The following is a 19603-nucleotide window of genomic DNA, read 5'->3' on the forward strand; positions in this document are numbered from 1 at the left end:
TTAAAAGAGACACTATAAATAGATGTAAAGAGTCGCTATATCTATCTTAATATCTCATGCTGGGAACCACAACATGCTGGGAACCACAGCATTTTGAAGCAAATGATCTGATGAAACTCATAAGAATCTAGTAAATAAAGCTTTAACGCTAGGTAATTAGTGTAGATTGGACTAATAGATTCAGTATTTTACCAGCACTTTTTCATAAAGGCTCATGTTTTAAAAGACAAGTCAAACAAGTAAAAAATGGCAAAGTTCGGGTGCAACCGAATATTATCCAAATGTTGCTTTAGCAAGAAGTGTTGTGTTTCGGTGGCACCAGGCCTTTTTGACGTCTCCTCGACCAAAAAAGGGAATGAGGAAATTCAAAGTGAAAACGATGCTCATTGTCTTTTTTGACATCAAAGGCATCGTCCACCATATATTTGTTCCTTCTGGACAAGCCGCCAACGGCAAGTTTTACGTGGAAGTCCTCAAGAGACTGAAACGAAGGGTCAATCGGGTCCAACAAGACATCGCAGCCGGTTGGAAATTGCACAACGCTCCGACTTGCACCGCATCTTTTGGGGCTACCTAACTAAGGCTGGCATCCCAACGCTTCCGCAACCGCCCTACAGCCTGAAGATGCCTCCCCGCCGGAATTTTTTCATATCCTTGCCTGGAAAGGCCGATGAAAGGCAAACAGTTTGAGACGACATAGGAGATTCAAGCAGCATGCACGTCAGTTCTCAAGGCTATTCCGGAGTATGCTTTCCGTGACGCCTACAATGCTTGGAAATCGCGCATCGACGCAGAGGGAGCCTACTTTGAAATTGTTTAAAGAATTGTAAGGATTGATTCCATAAATTTTTTTAAATCGACTCAGTCCTATTACTTTCCGGACAAATCCTGTACATGTACTATATATAGCTCATACGCTGACCGACATGTTTGGCATATGGAGTCAAGTCAGCCGGAGGTTCGAAAATCTTGATATTAGTTATAAGGTGGCTAGTTCTCACCAATTTCGCCTCTTTTAGGCACAAAGATATACTGTTATGAGTAAAACATGCTCTCTAATTTTTATTGAGATCAAAGTTTGGCCGATATATTCAGCATAAAATCAGGGCAGTTCAAAAATCCTTATATCAGATATATGGGGTTTCTGGGAAGCATTGATCCAATTCAACTCACTTTGAATGGGTTTTAACTCGTCTCGTTATTCTGATCATTTTCATACTGTCATCATGTTGCAAAAGTATAAAAACTTTTGTGGATGAAGAGATCATTAAACACGATTTTTTCTCGTTAAGCTTGAAATGTCTGGTTAATCTGGAGTTATTTTATTAAACTAGAGTAGACTCGTTGAACTTAAGAATTCTTATTAAACTAGTGTTGTATTAATAAAGTCGAGTTGTCTGATTAAACTCGAGGTATTTCGATAGACTCGAGTTGTCTCGTTCAACTCGAGTTGTCTAGTTAAACTTAAGAAGTCTTGCAAAATTCTTGTTGTATCACGAGTCGAGTTGTATGGTTAAAGTCGAGTTATTTCGTTAAACTCGAGTTGTCAGTTAAAACTGAAGTTAATCGGTTAAACCCGAAATTTCTTGTGTCGTTTTGCCAAACTGCTGCAACTCTAACATTGCCATAACCAAAAATTTTGACATCTCTATAATGACGTTGATGATAGAAAGTAGGCTCGTAGTTATTCAGATTGATATCAAGCGTGTATTCCGTACGCAAAAAGGCTGGCATGATATAAAATTTTTATTTCATTTACATGCCGGTGTCCTTAGATCTACTTACGAAGCACTACAGAGAGTTTTCTAGTTCTTCTTTTAGATACTATTAAGGAGACATCAAATTTGTGTTACTAACTAAATAACCTCCAAATAATCTTCAGGACTTATGGCGGCTTCCCTGTCTTACCTTCTCTAACTACTACCAGAGGATAGCTTTTGAAATTTTTGATTAATAATTCTATTATCAGCTGACTTTGAATTATACCAGCTAAGAAAATATGCTCTGTAAAAAGTAAAATTTCAGCTCTATGGCGCTTCAAGCCTTCATCTCATAGATTATGGTTGCGAAATCTCTTTTTCCAAATTTTTATAGCTTCGAATTTGACGAATCGAGAGCATAACTTTTTGTCACTTCGTGATGCCATTCATTGGAAGATTTTAACATAACAAAGCCACTTGCTCGAGCACAACACTTTAAAATAAATAAATACATATGTGTGTATATATAAAAAAATTTAAAAAAAAAAGAATTACTTACAAAAAACAAAATACAACAAAAGCATTTTGCTTATAGACAATATTCAATATTTTTATTATTTTACGCAAATTTGTACAAAAATTAAAGACCAACACTCAGGTGATAAAGACAACACTTCTCGAAATAATATAAATACCATAAATGTTAGTTGTTTTTTTTTTTTTTTTGAAACATACGAGTATATCAAAAATAAAGGCAAGTACTATATCTAAAAAATATTTATACCTGGGTGGCATTGTGTCCATCATCATTTTGTTGCTTTGGCAGGAGGGTGACACTTGCGAGGAGGAGAAGAGAGTACTACCGAAACAATGCTGCTAGTTTATTACGCTAAGTCTTACGTTTACGCTTAGGATTATGTTACGAGTATTGGGTTAAAACGTTTTTAGGAGCTACTTTGATGTGCTTACAACTTATTTTAGTATTTGGTTGACTAGTGTTAATACTTGATTTGTTTTTAGTTTTTTTTTGTAGTTTTTCTTTTTTAATTTTTAGCCAATTGCTTCAAATTCCGTTAGCTTATGCGTTTTGCTACAAATATTCGTTAAAGTTTTCGATTTTTGCGCTAAAAGTTTGGCGATTTAGGTTTTCAAATTAAGCTGCTGGAATATTCTGTTGTGTTTCATTTCTGTTTCTGTTGCTGTTTTAACCTTTTTCTTTTATTTATTTCAATATACAACTTTTCTTGTTTTTTGTTTTCTCGCCGCTTGTTGTTGGTGAATGTCTTTGTTGCCCTACAACTGGTGGACCGCGTTGCGCCGCAACTTTTCGGCTTCGGCTCTAGCGGGCCAAAACAATAACAACAATACGCTACAGAATCGTAACAAACTTCAACTGAACAGACTAGTCTTCACTGCTAGCGCGTTAATACACCGTTAGGTCGCCGTTTTCAAAGCGCTCCTCACTTACTGTTCTTTTCGTGATCTTGCTTTCGTTTAATTTTTACTTCGTATTTACCGTTTCTGTTTTCTCTCTACTGTTCTGCTGTACTAATTATTATTGTTAATGCTAATTTGAATGCTGGCAATGATAATTGTAATTGACATATTGAGGGTGCACTTAAATTAACATAATCTGCTCAGTTAGTGCACAATTCTGTTGCCGCGCGACGACGTCGGGCCGTAGTTCAGTTGGGTGGGGGGTGAGTCACAAAAAAACAAGACGTGGACGAATTGTTGGACGGGCGCATTATATACGGTTATATTTAAATAGGCGTTAAATAGAGAGTGAGAAAGAGATGAAAAACACACGATGAATGGAGGAAGAGAAATACAAAAAAATAACTGTATTATAATGATTGCATTTTAATTATAAACGTGACGCGTCAGTTAGTATTGGTGAATTGCATATACACATTTCCATAACTACTATAAAAATGAGCAGAACTGTCGGATGGATTTATGTATGAAGCATGAAGAAAAAAATAAATTTTCTTTCAATCAAAATAGGTTATGCAACAATAAAAAGTATAAATAATGAACAAACAAAACAAAATAATAAAAAATGATAGAAAATATTAAATAAAAATAGTGTGAAAAATATTTATAAAAATAATGAGCATAAAAATAGTTGTGAATCAATTCATTATATTGGCATGAAGCACAGTGAGAGCTTTTGGTATTCACCTAACACCATTTTTATCTAAAAACTTTCACACCTTCATTTATCTCAACACTTATTTTTTAGACCCTTAATTACAAAATCATATTTATGATCTCCACTTCATACACATTTGTATATAAACTTAAATCAACGTATGAGACTAGCTAGAAGTTTTTAAATCAGGGCAGAAAGCTTTAAGCATTCATGATACATTTGTCAAACCTAATATAAGCTTTTTGAATTTGCCTCTCATAGAAAAGTTTTCAGTTGGATAATGTCCCTTCTATAGTCTGATCTCGTGATTTTAATTCCGAAAGCTCTTAAAGTTTATAATAAATATATGTATATGTCACACGTAATGCTTCTCATGGCTGCTCACCTATCACCTATTTGGCTAGAGAAAAGTTCTTGGAACTACGTTTAGAAAATTATGTTACTTTAGTCTGATCTCATCGAAGTAGAAGTATTATAAACAGTTTTCTGGACTTACAGTTATGTAGATAATATTATACAAAGTTTAGATCTAAGCTCAAGTGGCAAAATTTAAAACAAAGAGAGTCCTGAAGGAGTTACTCAGTCACAAAGTATGTATATGTAAATATTCTCATCTCAACTAGAGACATAGTATTTTTCGTTGGTATAACCTTTAATGTTTTTATGACAGATGAGGGGAGTGAAGAGCTTTTAAGGCCGGTTTAGCTTTAATGCTTTTACAGCGTATGAGCAGGTTTCGCCGATATAACCCTTAAAGTTTTTTAAACAGATGAGTTTTGAGAAGAGCTTTTGGAACCAGTTTAGCTTTAAAGTTTTTACAGTGGATGAGTATGTTTCGCTGATATGATCCATACGGCTTTTAATATAAATAAGTTTTAAGACGACCTTTTAGTGCCGATTTTACTTTAAAGCTTTTAGAGCGTACAAGTAAGTTTTGCTAATAAGACCCAGTTGTTAAACAAATGAGTTTTGCAAAGAGCTTTTAGGTTCGGTTTAGCTTTTATAGCGGATGAGTAGGTTCGCTGATATGACCCTTAAGGCTTTTAAAACAAATGAGTTTTACGACGAGCTTTTAGGGCCGGTTGAGTTTAATGCTTTTACAGCATATGAGTAGGTTTCACTGATATAATGCTTGCGGTTTTTAAAACAGATAAGTGTTATCAAGAGCTTTTAGAGTCAGTTAAGCTTTTACAATGATGATCGTTCCTGGCTGTATAAAAATATATATTTTTTTTGTAAAGAGCTTTTAGCTTTTTTGTAAAGAGGTTATATATATATGTATATATGTAGTTCTGCTTATCAGATGGCATAGTCGAAAATAATTTCAGTGGTTAGTATTACTATAGATACTGTTATTTAATCTTCTTATATTAGATGACGTTACCATACTAATTTCCTAGATAATTGTAATGACCAAGTTGATCCACTTGCTACATAATAACTTCTCCAGAATAGTGTTGCCTCTTATCATGTTGAGAATATAGCCATATATTTCCATTATTATTATTTTGAAGATCAAATGAAGTTTTGAAAAACAAATCTAAATTTTTTCACTACCGAGACTTATTTTTTTTTCAAATCGAAGGAAGAAACTTGTCGCTTAGTAATTTTGTGTTAAATGCAGAGGGATGAAAGCTTATCCTTTTTTATGCTTGAAGGAGAATGTTGCAATTTTCTCTCAGAGAGTATTCCTTTGAATTGTTGGACAAAATTAACATTTATTTATAGATTAAAGAATATTTTTGTTTTACAATTTTCAGATAAGTTTTCTTAGACTACTTCTTTCAACAATAAACGATGAGCGTAACGAGAAGCTCAGGGATATAAAATAATGTGATGAGGTATGAGAGTGAATATCAGTTTTTAATTTTGGGTAAACAAAACGGACCAACGTAATAAGCTGTCCAAATGAGATCGCTCGACCTTTTAGCTTCATATTTTTAGAATATACCATAAATTTACCCAGAACGATGGCAGGCAGAGTTTGAATTGTCTGCCATCGACCAGACATGCTGAACATATTAACCCAAGTTTAGTTCTGAAGGATACTCAACATAGTTCAGACAATATAAAAATATTTTTTATGATGCTACTTAGCTCACTATGAGCAAGTTTATGAGCCGTCATTTTAAAAGGCAATTAAAGAAGCGCTGCTCTCACTTTATGTTCCATGGTGAATAATACTCGCTTACTCATTCAAATTTAACTGCATTTGGCATTAAACGAAAACATTGCATTATTAACTCTCGAAAATATTTCCAATTTTTTCTCAAAGTGGAATTAAGCTAAACAACTTTCTGTTACTGCCAATTTGTTGGACCCACAAATTGGCGAGTGTCAACTTTGTCGTTGCCAAACTAATCACGACAATGCTATCAAATTTTAATCAGTGGCGCAAATATTTCGCAAATCGCTGTGCAAAATCCAAATAATGGCAAGCCATTTGGATATTGTACGAACTCGTTTTAGAAAAATGCATTTATTTTGTTGTTTTTGTTTTTTGCATTTCACCGAATAAAACTAAAATATTTATTAGTTTATTTGGATTGCACAATAAATAACCAAATAACGGCGCATTTGTTTTATGCCACTTTGTTGTTGGCGGTGTGTGTGTATGTGCGGCTATCGAATTTGGCTGGTCGCATAAATTAATTACAAAACAAATAATTTGCCATACAAATGGCAGCAATACGTAATACGTACGTGCTTACGTCACGCATTAGAATTGCACTCGCTTCACATATATGCTCATGTGTGTGCGTGTGTGTGTGGCGCGCGTAATTTGTGTTTGGCAATGGCGAAATGCAGTTAAGTAATTGCATTTGCATTTCGGTTGTGTGAAAATAAATCACAACAACAACAAGCATAACAAATGCTTATCAACTGCCAACGCTGACTACCCAAATCCAATAAATTCCACTTTAAATTATTGCTAGGTAGATAATTCGCTTTTAATTATTAAATACTTTAAGTGCTAAAGAGTACTTTTTCAATTAGAAATGCTCCGCTAAGCTTCCGAGGCTTATTTAATGCTCGCATGCCTCGTATGATCCGCGCCGATTTGATTGGCTGCAGAGGCACACGGTTGCAATTTTTGAGTGAGAATTGCAAATGGCACTTCAGCATAGCAGAGTTGTATTTTACAGGTGATTTTAACTCACTTTTTCGGTGCTCCAAGATTTTGCTGCCTTAAATATGATTGAGAGAGCTCAAGAACTCATTTTCAGTAACAACGATAAAATCTCAATTTTGAGTGTTGAATTCGCAAGAATTTGAAATTATTGAGTAGTGAAGCAACCTTTTAAAGCCACCCTATAAGCTTACGGCGGGAATTAGATAGAATTAAATCAACGCTTCATGGCCACCCTTATATGAGATAGAGAGTTTCCTGCTCAGAATCATCTCACCTGCTTAGTAACTGAAGATCAGCAGATGTTACAACTTCGAGATTAGACCTTGAGTAACATTTTTCCTTATAACAGACAATTTTAAACAATCTTAAGCTAGAAATAAGCTCCATAGAATTAATTAATTTGGGAAATACTGACAAAGAATTTAATGCGCTAATAGAGTGAGAGTTGAACCTAAAATTCAACTCAAAAAAAAAAAAAAAAATTACAGAAGGAAGAATTTTAAACTAAGTGTTCCCACATCCAACGAAAGGAGTGTTTTTTGATTTTTCTCCCGAAGAAAATGATGGACAAGACAAAAGAAATTTGACCAACATAGGCATAGCGTTTCAAGAAGTAATTCTCAGCAAATTTGTTTTTGAGATTACACTCAATGTTAAATGAAGTGAGTTTTTTTGGAATCATGCTCAAAGCATATGAATGTCAATATAAAAAAGTTTTCTTACTAACTACTTGTAACTTAGGCAGTCATGTTCAAGGTACTTTAGGTATATTCTCGAAAAAAGAGTGACCAAGCAAAAGAGGTTATTCAAAGCTGACTTAATTTCTCATTCACATAAGGAGTGATTTTTATAATTATGTTCGAAGTATGAATGAGTGTCGCCAGTCCGGTCCGTTGCGATACTTAAAACTCCGTTATGATAGATCTTAAGATAAAACGATCCGCACAAATCGCTTTGGGCCTATCACAAATTTGTGGAGAGTTTCAGTTTCGGCTTTATCTAATGGTACGCCGAAGGCTGGACAGTGGAAGAGAAAGTGCTGGGTTGTTTCCGCTTGACACGCTTCTATACAACTTTGACAAAATTGGTCTGAGAAGATTTTTTAGCTTTATCGCATGAATGTCTATTGAACAACGCCTGGTAAGAGCCTCTACGATTGGGACAAGTTAAACTTTGTCATGGGCAACAAGTAGATATACTGCATTCTGCTCTAGAGCAAAATAATCCTCTAGACGCACAAGAGCGGGTCGTAGAACAGCGCCTGCTAAGCACACGCGAAGTCCATTTTCGTACAGCAATATAAGGCAAACTAAGTAACAAGTCGTAAGAATTTTTTCTTAATGATAGGATGACGTCAGCCACCGATTGATGGGAGAGGAACGTCTTACACCACGTGGTAAAAAAAAAACACTTTGTTTAACTTGATTTGACAACCAAGCCGCTTCTATTCGTCAAGTTGCAAACCAAGTTAGGTTACACTCTTCGACGGATGTCCGATAGCCCTTATTGTTACTGAGGGTTCATTAATTTCATCTAACAAGTAAGGGAAAGGCAATAAATAAGAGAACAATTGCTGCAAGAATAAAAATTGTCCTTCTACTATAAGAACATTGTCATCACTTAACATTAGGCTCCAAAGCAGTTGCTAAACTACTCCACCCTGAAGGGCGCTCCTCTTAACCTATCGGTATATCTTTGCATTACCTCACTCCACTACAACCGTTCTGTCGCTAAGAATACTATATATGAGGTGTTGAGGTTCGTTTCCACCTCAAATTTTTCGGGTGCTTTAGCCACCACCTTCGGCCGCACATTGTTTAAGGCTGCCTCGATGACGAGAAAGATGTCTACGGCAAGTTGCATATGAAGTTATGACACTATAGCGTGCTGAGCACTATCACCGGACATGCCTTTGCTGTAGGCATGATGGGTCCTTAACAGTTCACCCCTCAGTATGCTACTCCTGAAGTAAGAGTCCATTAGCTCCAATGCTTTCAAAAGAAAGGAGGAGAAGCTAGTGGGCCGTAAAGCATATATTCATAAATTCTAATTGAGTAAAATATTTAATGGTGGTGCTCTGAGAAGTGACTTGAAAAGGTTTCAGAATCGATTGAACTTATAGTATCAGTGCAGAGGTGCAGAAATCTCGGACTGTCGTTCATTCAAGCAGTCTAAACATTGCAGTGTAGTGCTCTCATAAATATTTATGCGCTTATACTCGGCGAAATATCGAGTTTAAAATAGACAAATTAATATTTACTATGTAAAAAGTGGCAAGGACCATGAAGCCGATGGAAATTATATGTTTAATTCTCTAACAGTACCGGTCGAAGACTAACCGATGATTTCCAGAAATAGACGAAGGTCTTAGGTAAAGAAAAATTTAAAGACATTTTAGCTCTAAAAATTTTTTATTTTATTTTAAAATTTCATTTTTTTTTTTGCGTTTCAAGACTCAAATTAAATTTCTAAAATATTCACTCCTAAGGATAACTTTCGTACGACACAATAGTAGATCTATATTTCTCACTAAGTTGGCGGGAAAAACTTAAACTAAACTTATCTGACTTTTCTCGCCATAAATAAATAGCCCAGCTACGCACTAACGTAGAGTTGATTCCAAGCAATCTTATAGTTGTACGTCTATGCAGTGACTGTTTATGTGGAGACAGTATATCTATAAGATCGCTTGGATTTATCACAGATATTCTAAGGGCGAACTTAAGGAGAAGCTCGTCTGCTAATCTAATATGCATTTATTGTTGCTCATTTGCTCTCATATTTTTTTTTTAATAAAGAAACAAATATAAAAACTTGAAAAAATAAATAATAAAAAATTAATATTTATTTACAGTAACAAGACGACGAAACAAAAAACGAAATGCATGTGAGATGAAAGCTGGATGATGAATTGCTGTTAGATATACAGACGTGAACGGCAGTAAATACACATGAATGATATGTGAACGTAAGTAAATGCGAGTATAAATAATGTGAGAATGCGAATGAGACTAAAAGTGATTGCAAATAGAAAGGTGAGGGAGAGTAGATTTCATTTGTGTACATACTCGAGAAGCAGTTGGCGCAGTGTTGCTTCGTCTTCGCCATGACATCTCAGTCGTGATTCACGATTTTCATTGCGTTCGCTGTTGTTGCCGTGTCGGGTGCGTTTTGGCGCGTAACTGAAGGAATGACGATAAAAGCGGCCACCATTATTTACGTTGCCACCACGATGGTGTGCGTCTGCGAATGGAAGACAGACGTAAAGTTACAGATAAAGGCGATGCGCCGATAACACATAGTAAATTCTATATACATATAATACAAGTACATCTGTGTGTGTGAGTGTGTTCGTAGGTGTGAAAATGTAATGAATCAGTTGTGGAAATGATGATACTTCATCTGTGTGTCTGTGTGTGTGTGTGAGGATACTTGTATGTAGATAAGATTTAAAGGATGGTTGAGTATGGCAATTAGTTTAATGAAAACTCATTTGTTAATAGACGGAGTTTTATAACTATGAGAGTGTGAGATGGCTATACATCAATGTGTTATATGTTTTATTATATATTTCAAAAGGGTATTCACTGTGTAAACATTTATTTGAGAATAAAGTTTTCTGTTTGTAAAGTAAATATACAGGTACGGCGTGAATAAATTTAAAAGTGCTTTAATGAAAGTATAAAAGAACTTGAAGTACAAGGAATGCCATATTTTCGCATTTTGCCTAACGAACCGCATTTTTTCAAAAATCTATGTGTTTTAATTTTTTTCATATTTTTAAAGTGCAATTCCTTTGACTCCATAGTACAAAGTAAACTGTCATCAACAGTAAAGGCGGTATTAACTTTTTAATGGTGGTCGGTGAGAAATTGAGAGAAAAAGTAGCTGAAAAAAATTAAAGTGTTGCCACCTGTTTTAAAACAGTATTTGTATAGAAATACCTAAATATTAACTTTAAACTTGAACGAGCTTAGAACAGACATTTGAAAATACTTTCGACTAGGGTTGCCACCTGTTTCAAGTTTGGAATTGAAATATGGTTTTTAAAGGTATGGAAACAATTTTAAGTATTCAAAATTTAAAAGAGTTTAATAAAGGAATTTTATTAATTTTTTTTTAAGGTTGCCACCCTTTTGAATATTTTATTTAAGCAAATTTTTGAATTATACGAAAATTGCAATATTTGTTTTAAGATTTAAGAGTTCAGGAAAGATATTTTATTAAATTGTTATCAGGGTTGCCACCCTTTCAAAGTTCTAATTGAAACAAATTTTGAATTATGTATGTGAAATCAATTCTTTGAATAGTTCAGAATAGGCCTCATAGTACTAACAATTGAACAATTTTAAAGGGTTGCCACTTTTTTAAGATTAATTTCAAGTATATTGTTTAATTCAAATACACATTTAAAAATTATTATTTTTTAATTTAATAAGTTGCCACCTATTTGAAAATTGTATTTGTTTGGAAGATTTTTTATAAAAATATTACAATACAAGGACTTAAAGCGTTAACAGTTATATTGTTTAAATATATGAAACCAATTTTTCTTTGTTTGTTTTTGCATTGTACGTCGTCGAATTGAAGAAAATAACAACGGAGGAATATTAAAGAGTTACCAGCTATTTGAAAACTTTATATATTGGGAATTCTCATACAAGGTTGCAACTATTTTCAAAAGTAACAAGACAAAGCGCCTTTTTAATGAGGGTGTGAAGCTGCAGAAAATCTTAGCTTAACAAAATTATTGGAAAATGTTGCCACCTGTTACAAACTTTATTTTAGGCAGCTCGAAAATTAAACCAATAATTAAGTTAAGGAAATCAAAATAGAGAGGTTAAGCAAAATGTACGATTGAAAATATTTTTAACAAGGATTGCCATCTATTTATTTATTTTTGTACATTTTTAGCATATGAAATGAACAAAGTGAATTATCGGCAACAGATTTAACGGATTTAAGTAATATTTGTAACTGTTATATACTTCAATAAAGTTGCCAACTATAAATAAATTGGACGATCCAATGATGGTATTAGCTACATATAAAGTTCGGGGGAAAATAAGTATTTCCAGGGGAACCAACATATAATATTTTGCAGCAAAAATTCTTGTTAGTTTAAAAACAATTCTATCTAAAACAAATTTTTCCACTTCGATTACTAAAAAATCTTAATAAATTTTATTTTCATAGTGAATACCCTTATTATACATATATTTTATGTAGCATATAACAGAATTTTTCGTCTGAAAATTACTCACCTTCTGGTCGCAGGCGTACTGGCGGTGAGGTCAGCTTGAGTGTAGTTGTTGTTCTTGTTGCAGGCGGGGTCTTACGTCGACCACCAAAAACATAATCGTAAGAGTCTTCGCTCAAATTGGACACTATACACGAATGCGAATGTGCGAAATATATACATACATACAAATAATTTATAGCGCATTTTTTTCGTATAAAAAAAGCCAACGAACATAAGAACTCACGAAATAAGGCGTTCAAAGCAAGTAAAGAAAAAGAAAATTAAAAATTTTATAAAATAAAAATTAGTTTCTTAAATAAATATGAACTGCAGTTATACTCACTCTACGAAAATATAATCAACGATAAAGCCACACGACAATAAATTATTTTTTTTTCGAAAATAAATATTTTTTATACATTTTTGTTGTTGTTGTTGTTTGTGTAACACAAATATTTAACATAATTGTTGTAACGTTTAATTTATTTTTATATATAATATGTGTATTTGTAATAAATATTTTTTTATTTATATTTTATTAGTTTTTTTTATTGTTGTAGTATAAACAACGCGCAGAAAAAAACACAGAAAAGAAATAGAGAACGAGTAATTTGATTTGTGATTAGCATTTTTGAAGCTTAGTAGCAGATAATAATTAGTTGTTATTGTTTTTTTCTTTTCTCTTTATTTATATAACAGACATGAATGTTCAAAAATTCAATCATGATGTGGGGAAAATACATATAGATTTAGTGAACCAGTTAAGAAAAGCACAAAAACTCTTACAACTTCATACGTTTTTAGCGAATGCGCAGGCATTAAACGATTATGAAGTGAAAAAATACACAAAAATTTTTCAAAGTTAAAAAATCGCTGAGCAACTGCGCTCTTGCGGCAGCTGCTTACAAAAATATTTCAATTCAAAAACAATGAAAGTGAATTTTTTGAACACAAAGATATAGGATTGTGCATTAAAGATTTTTTTTTACTGAAAAAACAAGCAAGCATCACACTTTTTGTATGCTGATATTCCATGACATTCAATGACAGTGAAAATTGTAAGGAAATCACTTCAAAATAGTGAAAATGTGATAGATACGTATATGGTATTTATGACAGACTGTAGTTACACTTATGTGCGTTTGTGTAAAATATTGTCAAATTTATAAAGTGTACGAGCAATCGTGTGTATTAAAAATAAAAAATAAGCTGCCATGGCGTATACGCAACCTAAAGTCAAACATAAAAGTTGGACAGCCAGGGCGTACACGCAACTAAATGGTGTCATACTGATGGTGTTATAACTATAAGGGAAAATATATAATATAATTCATACTTTTTAATCGGGCTATATTTTTGTATTTTTTTAAAGCAAAGCTATTACAGTGTAATCCGGTTATAATGGACTCCACGGGACCATGTCAAATTGTCCATTATAACCGAGTGTCCATCTAATCAGAATATAAAATTTTTTACTCAAAAAGTAAATTCAATATGTTTTTTTATTAAAGCAATAAAGTTTATGAATAAAAATACAAAATTAAGGAAATAATAAGTTTAATTAAGTCTTTTGAAAAAAGTCAGTGATTTTCTTTTGGGTGAATGCCTTATTGGCAAAATCTCTTTGTGGTTTGACTTCGAGTTTATTGATCAAATTGATTGCATCTGAACTATTCTCTTTTTGTTGAAAATATAGCTTCAGTTTCCTAGAATAATTCGTAGCGTCTTCTATTTTTGTTATAGTTTCGGGCTGTGCTAAATCTTCATCACCGGAGTCTTCTTCAAGCAGCTCATGCAGAAAGTCTTGAATTAAGTCATTGTCTGAGTGTTTTTCTGTGCCTATATTCTCATCAATCCTTGAATATTCATCAAACTTGCTTAAAACCACTACGTTATTAATTTCGATAATTTTGCTTAAAGGTTCATCGTCCTCCGGGGCGAAATCTAATCCATCAGGAATGTCTTTTACCAGACCAGCATGTCGAAAACAGTTTAGTATGGTTTCCTTAGAGACACTTTCCCATGCAACACTTAACATATTGACAGCATCTAAAAGACTCACAGCTTTTGTCGGGTTTGCTTCTTCAAGAAGGTCCATAATTTTCATCAGAAGCTGCTTTCTATAAGATTGTTTCAAGCTATTAATGACGCCTTGATCCATAGGCTGAAGAACCGATGTAGTATTAGGCGGAAGAAAATGTGGTTTAATGTTGTGAAGATAAACTTGAGGATGAGCAGGGCAATTATCTACTAATATCAAAATTTTAGTCTTGGCTTTTATAAGTTCACAATCCCATTTCTTTAAATAGTCAGTAAAGGTCTGAGAAGTCATCCAGGATTTGTTGTTAGCACAATAATCTACCGGCAACGTTTTAACGTTTTTAAAGCATCTGGGGTTGCTATATTTTCCTGAAAGCAGGCATTGTGCAGAAACAGCGGATTGTATTAAATCGTATTTAAAACTTACCAATAACCAATAATTTCCGTTTTACCGTGCCCGATGCATTAGCACAAATCATGGCAGTTATTCTTCTTTAGAAATTTTTCCACCACTGTATGTTTCACCTTTGATCTTATGTGTTTTGTCAGGCAGCATCTTATAGAAAATTCCCGTTTCGTCCACGTTAAAAATGTTGTCCATGGAATAGTTGTTACTTATTGTAGGCCAGGTTTGTAATAGCCAGTCATTTGTAACACTTTGGTCCACAGAAGCCGATTCACCACAAATTTTGCCGAAGCAAATATTATGCCTCTTTTTAAATCTGTCTAGCCATCCGGAACTGCATTTAAAATTAGCACCGACAGCTTCTCCGAATTCATTGGCTTTCATCATTAGCATTGGACCACTTACTGGACAATTATTGGCCCTTTTCTGCTGAAACCATTTAAACAGTAATTCATCAACTTGAGGATGTGTCGCAAATCTTATTTTTTTCTCTTGTCGTTGACTTTCCAATCATTATTAATTTTTTCCCGATTAATCCATATGCTCGAAACAGTCTGTTTTTTTAGGTTTTTGTTCAAGCAAATGTCAGCTTGGGAAGTTCCTCCTTCAATTTCGATTATAGCTTTTAGCCCACCGCAGAAGTTGTTTGCCTTCTTTGACTTATTTCCAAGAAAAAATGAATATTTTCTGCTGCAGAGACTGATTGTGTTTCTTAATCGAATTCGGGGAAGTACAAAATTTTGCTTATTGCCAACTGATTGCCAACTTTGTTTTGAAATTTGATTTTGAAACCTTCGGTTATAATGGACAAAATCCGATTTTATTGTCTATTATAACCGGAGTCCATTATAACCGAGTCTATTTTAACCGAGTTTTTTACATATGTTTGAACTGGGACTTGACAAAGAGGTACATAATAACAGAGTTTCCATCTTAAGCGAGTCCATTATAAATGGATTACACTGTATACTTTTTTATTAATATTTGTAATCTTAGTATTTTACGCGCTCATTTTAGAGTTAACTTTTCACATAAAAACCATACTGATATGTCAATTAAGTTATAGCTCAACTAGCGGCTCATTAAGCAATAATATATATTATGTATGTGCTTCCTTTACCCTGAAGTTTCAGTTTACCTTAAACATTCGAATTTCAGAAGATCGCTCCATATAAATTCTTTGATATTTTTGGTATTTGAAAACGTTTTGATTTCTAATATGTGATAATAAGTCACTACCTTTTAATATGATTTTTAAACCTTACAGACAAGTGTATAGTAAGCGCAATTTACATTTTTTTAAGATATTTTTGCGCTTAAAAGGCAGAATCAGTTCTTAGACTCAAGACGAAAGGATTTTTAATATAAAAGGATACCCTAAAATACTTATCAAGCTTCGTTTTTACTCAATATCACGGATTTTCGAAACACTATAAAATTGTACTTACATCCGGTCTCAAATGATGCTTTGCCTTACAGAGAAGTGTAGGAAAGCGGTGAGTTGGTCAGGAACGCAGGAATATGCAGATAGTTCCAGCTAGATAATCTAGTGGGAGGTGGCGCCTTTTCAGCAAAATTAATTATCAGTATTGCCTTCCGTCTAGTAATCCACTACAGTGTCTTTCAAGCAGAGATTACTTCACAGCAATTAATGAAGTACTTCCTGTTCTGATATGGAATGTACTTACAACTAGGAATACATTTACATATATAGAAGGTGAAGCAGCTTTGAAATCACCAAAGTCTCTTAGAGGTTTCCGTAAACGATTATGAAAGAACGCCATGATCTCTTAGTGAATCTATCATCCTATTCCACGATGTACTTGTACTGGGTTTGAGTATATAGTGATATTGCTGCTAACTATGAAGCAGATGGACTAGCTGGAGCACACAGCACCCTACAATTAAACTCCAGAAAAAAGAGGATATACATTATATGTCTCTGACTACTTGTAGATACATATTTAAACGAAAAAAATGCTATAAATATAACTGAGTCTCGGTGAAATCAATCTCTAACTTGATCAACAAGCAGACAAACATCTACATCTCTAATTCTATATTCGAAGCAAAAATTTTCACTATAAAGATTCACTTGTATCTTGAGTAATAATTATAAATCAGATCCGTGGTCGATAACCACGAAGTTTTGTTAAAAGTTGCGAAAAGGAAATAAGTGAGCTATTGAATATTGAGGATAGACTATGTCCAGTGGTATTGAGTTTATTTAAAAGTCATTTTCGCAGCTGGTCATTTGAAGTACACTGTGAGCAGCCACCTTTATATCATATAATATATTAGATGATAGCACCATAAGGCACATATGGTATGACTATATGTATAACACACATGTGACATTCGCAAACTGGCTTAGACTAATTTCAAAGATAAATCATTGTAAATAGAAGTACTATGATGTCACGGAAGTGAATAAAAATATCGTTGGAAGTATTGATTAGACTTAAGAGCTTTGAATCTGTACAAAACTTAACACACATATTCTGCACAAGAAGAGAGTAGTAGCCTCCATACTGGTATATTCTGAAATCCAACTTCAACGTCTCACTAGCGCTAATCACAGTATAAAAAAGTTTGTTTCCTCTTTGAATTAGAAATGAAATTCTTTGAAAAAAACGAACCTAAGTCATGGAAATTTGTACCGATAATTTTGGATGATATCTATAGTTCTTATGACATTCGTGCTCTACCATATATGCATTTCTGTATGTGATTCTTATAAAATAAAAATAAATTTTTTAGATGTATAAACTAATATATACATATGTATATGGGGTGTTTAGAGTACATATGTATCTTCACCTAAAATGCAAAAGAAAGTATCATCAACACAATCGAAATTGAGTTTTTTATTGCTTACGATTCACTACATCATATCACACATGTATGTGTAGCTGCCGCTGTCAGATATAACCAGTATATAACCAGTGTATAACCAATTTATAACCAATATGTAACCAATGTATTATGAATATATAACCAATGCATAACCAATATATAACCAATTTATAACCAAAACAATTTTTTTAAATGTGTTGGTTCTATTATATCGTTTTTCCTTCACATGTAAACTTATGAAAAGTTACGTTATTTTGCATTTAAGGTGACGATATGTATGTATGTATGTATGTATGTCGAATGATATGTTGAAGAATACTTGTATATAAGCAACAATAAAAACACATCAATACATTATATAACACCAATTAGCGAAGGTCTATAAAATAACTAAAATATGAAAATCAAGATCATACAATTATACAACCTCTAAAGAAACGCTTGAAGAAGGCAACTAAAGCAAAAAAGGTTAAATTCATTCAAGAAGCTAGAAAAATAGAGGGTACCAAACATATGGCTTAGTAAAAAAACTGAACAAAACAACTCCAAACAAAATAGTTGAGCAAAAAACCTGTGAAGGTTACAAAAGAAAACACCTACGAAAAATTTTAAAAAGAAATACAAAACAAAGAGTAGTCGTAAAATAGTAATACTACCGAAAAAAAGGGAATTATGCAAAACACAACAAAAAAGATTCACATTAAAAATCAAGAAAACACAGAAAATTGCATTGCATGCCCAAATATCCAAGCAGGACGTTTCAGATGATGGATATTGGTGCTGGGTGATTTACATTTAGTTGCTTGAAATATTTGTCACACCTGGAAAAACCGTTAGCGGTTGAAGCACTTGTGTTGAACGCAGTGGCGGTGGCAGCGGCGGCAATTGTCCGAATGGATCCTGGCCGTTCGAAATGGAAGACGATGGTGGTGAGATCATCGATATATCACCGCTAGTCGCCATTTCATAATTGCGGCCAGCTGAAAGTAAACACGCAGAGAGCAAAGAAATTACGAAAGTGTTTTATAAATATGTGCATAAACATTTGTTGTTGTAGTAATGAACTCAGGAGACAAACAGAATTACAAAAGAAACGCAACCGAAAACAAATTTCAACAACTAAAGTAAAAAAATATAAAAAAAAAAATATTTAAGTAGTAATTAGTAAAAATTAATGATCACAATGAAATATGTAACTCATGACATAACCATCTTAACCATATTCATTTTATGCCGGTTTCTAACAAAATCAAGATAGGCGAACTTTCCTCGAATTATGTCGGGTGGGTTCGATGACAGGATGACAAAGTAATCTTGATAGTCGAAAACGGGAAAGGAAAACTAGTCTAAATTCAACCTAACGAGAAAGGTGCATTCAACTAAGCTAGTACGTCTGCACTGATAACAATTACCACATCTTCTAATTTTTATCAGAACCTGCTGGCCTAATTAAAATATTTACTAAGTAATAGACCGACCACGTACGTTGGGGAAGGTATAAAAATCGCTCGACAGCTCATTTGTGGCACAACGCAGGGAGGCATTCTATTTCCTTTGCTTTGGGTCACCTTGATCAACGAATAAATACTTCTACTTAACAGGGAGAAGTTCTGAGTCGTCTACTATGTGGACTTTCAGGCAGAAATTGTGGGCATAACGCCAGGTGCCACGTATACTTCTGTTCTAACCAGCGTATCCATAAACCTTCTAATAGAGAACCAACTTACGTTATCCGTAGCATCAGCACTGGATATCACTCCGTTTAGTTATGCAAGTATAAGTAGGCAGCTCGGTTAAAATCTTATGGATACCCAGTCATATACGAATAAAATGAAATAAAAAGGCAGATGAACTGGCCCGCTCGGGTTTGAAGCAGTAAACTCAGGACATACTACAAAATTACTTTGAGCTAGTTAATTTGGTAATATTATTATGGTAATTACAGAGCACAAACCAATAAGATCGCAGCTTCAGAAAATGGCAAAAGTGGATTCGGCCGAATGCAGGGCATCCGAAAAGTATGATGAGACGCTAGAACATTTCGAGCCTTTAGCCGAATGAAAGGGAATAT

At 33.8% G+C, this 19603-nt stretch overlaps 2 protein-coding genes across 2 annotated transcripts in view; both read right to left on the reverse strand.

The window, feature by feature from the left end:
* Positions 1 to 18508, reverse strand: part of LOC120779131 — a 46797-nt gene extending 28289 nt beyond the window's left edge. Inside the window, exons 1-3 of the mRNA XM_040111335.1 lie at positions 18354 to 18508; positions 12253 to 12375; positions 10057 to 10231 (exon numbers count right to left, since the gene is read on the reverse strand). Of these exons, the coding sequence (XP_039967269.1) occupies positions 10057 to 10231; positions 12253 to 12375; positions 18354 to 18495 (440 nt within the window). The 5' untranslated portion in view covers positions 18496 to 18508. The remainder of the gene's footprint in view (positions 1 to 10056; positions 10232 to 12252; positions 12376 to 18353) is intronic.
* LOC120779133 (glucose transporter type 1-like) overlaps positions 1 to 19603 on the reverse strand; it is a 145561-nt gene that overhangs the window by 54830 nt on the left and 71128 nt on the right. The gene's annotated exons all lie outside the window — the stretch shown is intronic.

The sequence above is a fragment of the Bactrocera tryoni genome, chromosome 5 (genome assembly GCF_016617805.1).
Source record: "Bactrocera tryoni isolate S06 chromosome 5, CSIRO_BtryS06_freeze2, whole genome shotgun sequence".
Classification (NCBI taxonomy): domain Eukaryota; kingdom Metazoa; phylum Arthropoda; class Insecta; order Diptera; family Tephritidae; genus Bactrocera; species Bactrocera tryoni.